Source organism: Babylonia areolata, chromosome 19 (genome assembly GCF_041734735.1).
Source record: "Babylonia areolata isolate BAREFJ2019XMU chromosome 19, ASM4173473v1, whole genome shotgun sequence".
NCBI classification, from domain to species: domain Eukaryota; kingdom Metazoa; phylum Mollusca; class Gastropoda; order Neogastropoda; family Buccinidae; genus Babylonia; species Babylonia areolata.
Genome location: NC_134894.1, coordinates 34319249 through 34324248, shown reverse-complemented (window position 1 = coordinate 34324248; position 5000 = coordinate 34319249). Strand labels below are relative to the sequence as shown.

Genomic DNA, 5000 nt, shown 5'->3' with positions numbered 1-5000 from the left:
ACCATCACGTCCACCACACCACCATCCTACCACCCCGAACTCACCCTCAGCAAGGACTCCACGGCAGAGGCTCAGCAAACACCACCTTCCTCCACTTCCTTCTCTACCACTACAACTTCCGCTTCATCGGGGTCCAAACTCAGGAAAGCGGCCGTCGCACGTGCACCACGGCCCTCCCCCTACCCGCCCCCGCTCTCACCTTGCCAGCTTCCCGGAGGGTTGTCCGAGGCCGGGGTGGGGGGCAAGGGGGGAGGAGGAGGAGGGGTAAAAGGCGAGGGGAGGGGGAAGAAGGAGGAGGTGGGGGAGGGGGTGGTGGTGGACACGAGCTGTGTGCTGGAGCTGGCCTGTCCGTCGGCCTGGCATGCCATGAGTGACAGGTGGGTGTTTGGGACGATGTAACATCTCTTGGTCCTTTGAATTCTTATTTGCACATGTGATGGTTTAAATGATTTATATCTTGTGTTATTTCTACATGACACATTATCTGCCGAGAGAGAGAGAGAAAAAAAATCATCATGTGGATTTTCAGATTTGAATGGTTTTACATTGAGTATTAATTCTCGTGTCAGCATATGCCCAGACTAAGAAAGAAAATTCTCCATTTTAAGACAGCAGTTTTTTAACGGACAATAAAGTGCTTCAGTTTTGTGTGGTCGTGTCAGACATACCTAGACTATGAAAGAAAAATTTTCCATTTTGAAACAGCAGTTATTTACGGACAATAAAGTGCTTGAATTTTGTATATGATGTGTGTAGGCGTGTCGTTTTAGGGAGGAACATTCTCTGTGTGTATGTGCGCGCGTGCTTGCGCATATTAAAGTTGTGAGTGTAGAGAGACATAGTTCAGGACCAGTGATGAGGTAGGGCGATATGTGAGCACTATGGGCATGCTACGAGTGACGGGTGAGTATTGTGGGCTCGGTGTGCGTGAGGGGTGTGGTTTTGCTTTCATTTTCAACATTTACAGAGCAGGCAAATGTCTGTTTGAAATTACAAATAGGTCCAGCTTCAGAGTACTGCATTCAAAGAAAACGCAGTTTCAAGAAGTGGTTTTGTAATAAATTTTGTGTAATATTTTTAGGTAATATCATCAATTACTTCGATATGCTTTTAAGTGTGTTTGGTTCGAAATTATAATTATTTGTATACAAACGGATGTGCATGCACACACTGGCATCTGTTGGGGTCCCAGCCGCCCACACCACCCCGATCCATCTAACCACAGGCGTTGCCGTCCACCTTGTTTCTTCAAGCACACACACACACACACACACACACACACACACACACACATCCGTTGGGGTCCAGCTAACCACATGCATTGACGTCCAACTTGTTTCTTCACACACACACACACACACACACACACGCACGCACGCACGTACGTACACACACACACACACACACACACACACACCACCCAGAGAAACACACACTAAAAATACAATCGTCTTTTTGTCTTCAATTTGACAGGCACTCCCCTGTGCTGCCTTCCAGCCACGTGGCTCACAAGATCAGCCAGCGGGAGAAGCAGCTCCAGTTCCAGGAGTTCTGCAAGCGACAGCAGCAGACTGGAGCTTCCCAGCAGGGAGTAGCGGCCAGAGGGCAGGGACGGACCAAGCTGGGTACACCCTGGGACAGGAAGTCTCTCTACCCTGTTGCTGCTGCTCCTCCGACCCCCGGGGACCTGTCCACCACCACGAGACCTGCCGGGCAGGACACCCTGTCTTCTTCTACAATGACCGCAGGCGATGGTGGTGGTGGTTGTGGTGGTGGTGGTGATCCGAGCGGTTTCTTCCCCTGCGGTACTAGCCTGGCGGGGTTCGGGCCATGTTCAGAGTACAGCCCGGTGACTGCCGCTGTTAACCACACCGCCAGCTCCGCCGCGGCTAGTCCTTTCCTTCATCACTGGTACCCAGGGGATGGGGGGTGTGCGTCCACGGCCGACCCGGCCCTTCCTCCTTTTCCTCATCCTCCTTCTCTTCCCCATCCACCTCCTCCTCCACCCCACGTCAGCTGTTTGACTCCCAACAGATCGCCCCACCAGTGTGGCGCAGGAGGCAGCGCCATGGGGAGCGGCGTGACCAACCACGCGGCCAACCAGTTCGTCGCTTTCCACCCGGCCCCGCCTCCTGCCTACGGCTCTTTGGGTGTTCCCCAGAACGTGACAGAGTCCGCTTATTCCAGCATGCCTCCATCCCCTCCCCCTTCACCACCGCCTCTCGTGAGGTCTTTCCTCCCTCCTCAGGCAGCAGCCGTCGAGATGGAGACTGACCCCTCGGGTATTCAGCAGCAGAGCTATCGCCCGGAGTGGTTCCACCAGTCGTGGCAGCCGTGTTTTTCTGTCCCCGCTCAGCAGCCCCACCCCAGGAGCCACTGCGGCATGGCCAGTCCTTCAATGTCCACGCTCACAGACTTGCAGAAAACGACGGAAAAGTTCCTGCCACCTCTGAAGAAAGAGAGGCAACGTGAGGGCGAGGAAGTCGTTCCGGAACCGTGCGGAGAAATTCAGGCCCACAGGCCGACCACGGACACCGCCTGCCACAACCTTCAGGACAGGTGGGGCGGCAGGGCCGCGTGGACTTTCAACGGTCAGTTCGACATCTCTTGGAGACAGACGGTAGCTTCTCAGTCCTTCGGACAGGTGAACGTGAACGGCTCTGTCAACCTCCAGCAGTCAGTCGGGGCCTGTCCCGTGGAACCTCCACCCCACCACGTCTACGGACATCCAGGTTTTCAGAACGCTCATGTCCCGACCAGCTCCGTGTTTCACGTGCCCGTGTCCCAGCCCGGGTCCCAGCCCTATCCCTGCCCTACGTTGTACCCCCATCTGGCGTCACCCCCTACCTACCAGTACGGCGTCTACCCCCAACTTGGTTATCCGGGTGCTCAGTACCCAGTGAACAGTTTTTACACAACCACCCCTAACGTTGCTGTGAAGGTACCGACGGACTTTTCCCGTCATCCCGTTGAACGTCCAGTGGACCTTCCGTCTATTGGGAGCTTTCTGGAGTATCTCAATGAAGTGTAGTTCCTTCTGTTATGTCACTCTTTCTCTCTCACACTTCCTCCCTTGAGTTGAAATATTTGAATTTAGCCGTCCTCGTGAAGTTATGAGAAGAAAATCTCATCTGATCCTGTGTGGGTGTTCCGCTTACTGTATTTACATAAAAAAGTGAAATATTGACAAGTGGCAACGTTAGAAACTATGCACTTGTTCACGATTGGTGTCTTTTCTGTGCCTGAGTGTGTGATCTGTTGTTGTTTGAGTTTTGAAAGATGACGGCACTATTTGCTTTGCTTTGCTTTTACTGAATGTATGCATGGGCATAATTTATTGGCTGTGACAATTGGAAGAAAACAAATCGTCAAGTTGGACATTTTGTGATTCATAGATGGTTGTGCCAACAGATAATTATGAACGTTGAGCAAGAAGACTGGAAAGTGCTTACAAACACTGAACAAAACTGAATGGCAATATAGGCTTTTCCACATCATTTTGTCTCATCAGTGACATTAAAATTTGTTTCCACATTGTGTTTCTAGACTTCTCGTTTTTCAGGACTGTCAGGTCTAACTGTGTGGATGATGCACAAAGGGATAATTCAAGCAATTGAACTTTGAATTCAACTTTCATAATCATGGCCATTATATACAAAATCTCATGCCACATGTTTAACACATCAGTCCAAGTAATACCCAATATGCCGCATTAAATAATGATCATAGACACAAACTGACACACATGCGCTGGAATGTGCACATTTTCTTACTCTTTCTGTTCTTGCATTATTACTTTCTAACATGCTGTTCACGTTCAATTTGGAAACATCACATTTCATCTTTGGATATAAGACTGATCCAAATAATTTCAGGTACTGAGAAAACATTAGACAGACAGGATCATCATTGACACTCCTCCAAAGCATCTGAGGTAAGGCATTTATGAAGAGTGATCTTATTGGAGTCCATGAAGTTATCATCATGACTCTAAGACTGGCAATGTATACCAACAGCATGCCAAAAAGACACCGAATCCTGGCTGGCACCTTCTCTTTCCATCTGCTTCTGTAACTTGATGATCAGATATGGTCCCATCTCAATATGGACCTTCAAGAACAATTGTGGCGGAATAGCATTACAACCACATCATTTATCCAGTTTGCCTCAAACTCTGACACAGGAACACACACGCTCTGCTTGATTTGTAAACTGATCATACTGTTCCCAGTCTTAACATTTACATGAGTTTTTAACAAAATACAGATGACAGTCATGAACTATGATGTCTAAAAACACCATCGCCTTGTTCCTACTAACATGAAGATGGAAATAACTGGTTTCCTAAAATACAATTATATAATGCAGATTTCTCTTTGTGAGCACCTTATGAAGACATGACTAGAGTCAAATATTTAGAGGACAATCATCTCTTTTTCAGCTTCCACTAAGCAACTTTGTTAGCTGTCAACATGGTGAGAGATGTGATCACTCAGTCTGATTCTGTAAAAGGTCTTGCTGAACATGTGAAGTATTATATATGCATGAATCAGAACAGCATTTCTGATCATCACCAAAAAGATCAGCAGTGCAGGACCTCCTGTTGTGAATGGCTTAATGGCAGTCAAGTACTGACAACTCTGTAAGGACTGCTGCTGCACAGACTGCAGCTCTTTACAGCATTCCTTAACATGTGAAGACAAACAAACACATGTATGGCTGCAAGCATGCACACACACACACACACACACACACACACACACACATACATACAAACACAGGACAATCACAAACAAAGCGAAAATTGACAATAAATTTTTGGATCCTATTCTGTACAGTATCCCTCTGGAATAAAGTCATGAATACATGTCTACACACTTTTATCCATACACACAATGTACATGGTTAATGAAGACAAATGCTTGTGTTAGAACAGATTAAAAATGAACATCTAAACGAAAAAGAATGATAAAGATGAGTTCATCTTTAAAAAAATTTTT

The 5000-nt window shown here is 47.8% G+C and overlaps 2 protein-coding genes across 2 annotated transcripts in view; one reads left to right on the top strand and one right to left on the bottom strand.

Moving 5' to 3' along the window:
- Window positions 1-3516, top strand: part of LOC143294282 (uncharacterized) — a 47287-nt gene extending 43771 nt beyond the window's left edge. The window contains exons 10-11 of the mRNA XM_076605718.1: window positions 1-377; window positions 1474-3516. The exon at window positions 1-377 is cut by the window's left edge and continues 109 nt beyond it. Coding sequence (XP_076461833.1) covers window positions 1-377; window positions 1474-3031 — 1935 coding nt within the window. The 3' untranslated portion in view covers window positions 3032-3516. The remainder of the gene's footprint in view (window positions 378-1473) is intronic.
- Window positions 3517-4985: 1469 nt separating this feature from the next.
- LOC143293652 (phospholipid phosphatase 5-like) overlaps window positions 4986-5000 on the bottom strand; it is a 15151-nt gene continuing 15136 nt past the window's right edge. The window contains exon 7 of the mRNA XM_076604779.1: window positions 4986-5000. This exon is cut by the window's right edge and continues 3855 nt beyond it. The gene's annotated coding sequence lies outside the window, so the exon portion shown is untranslated.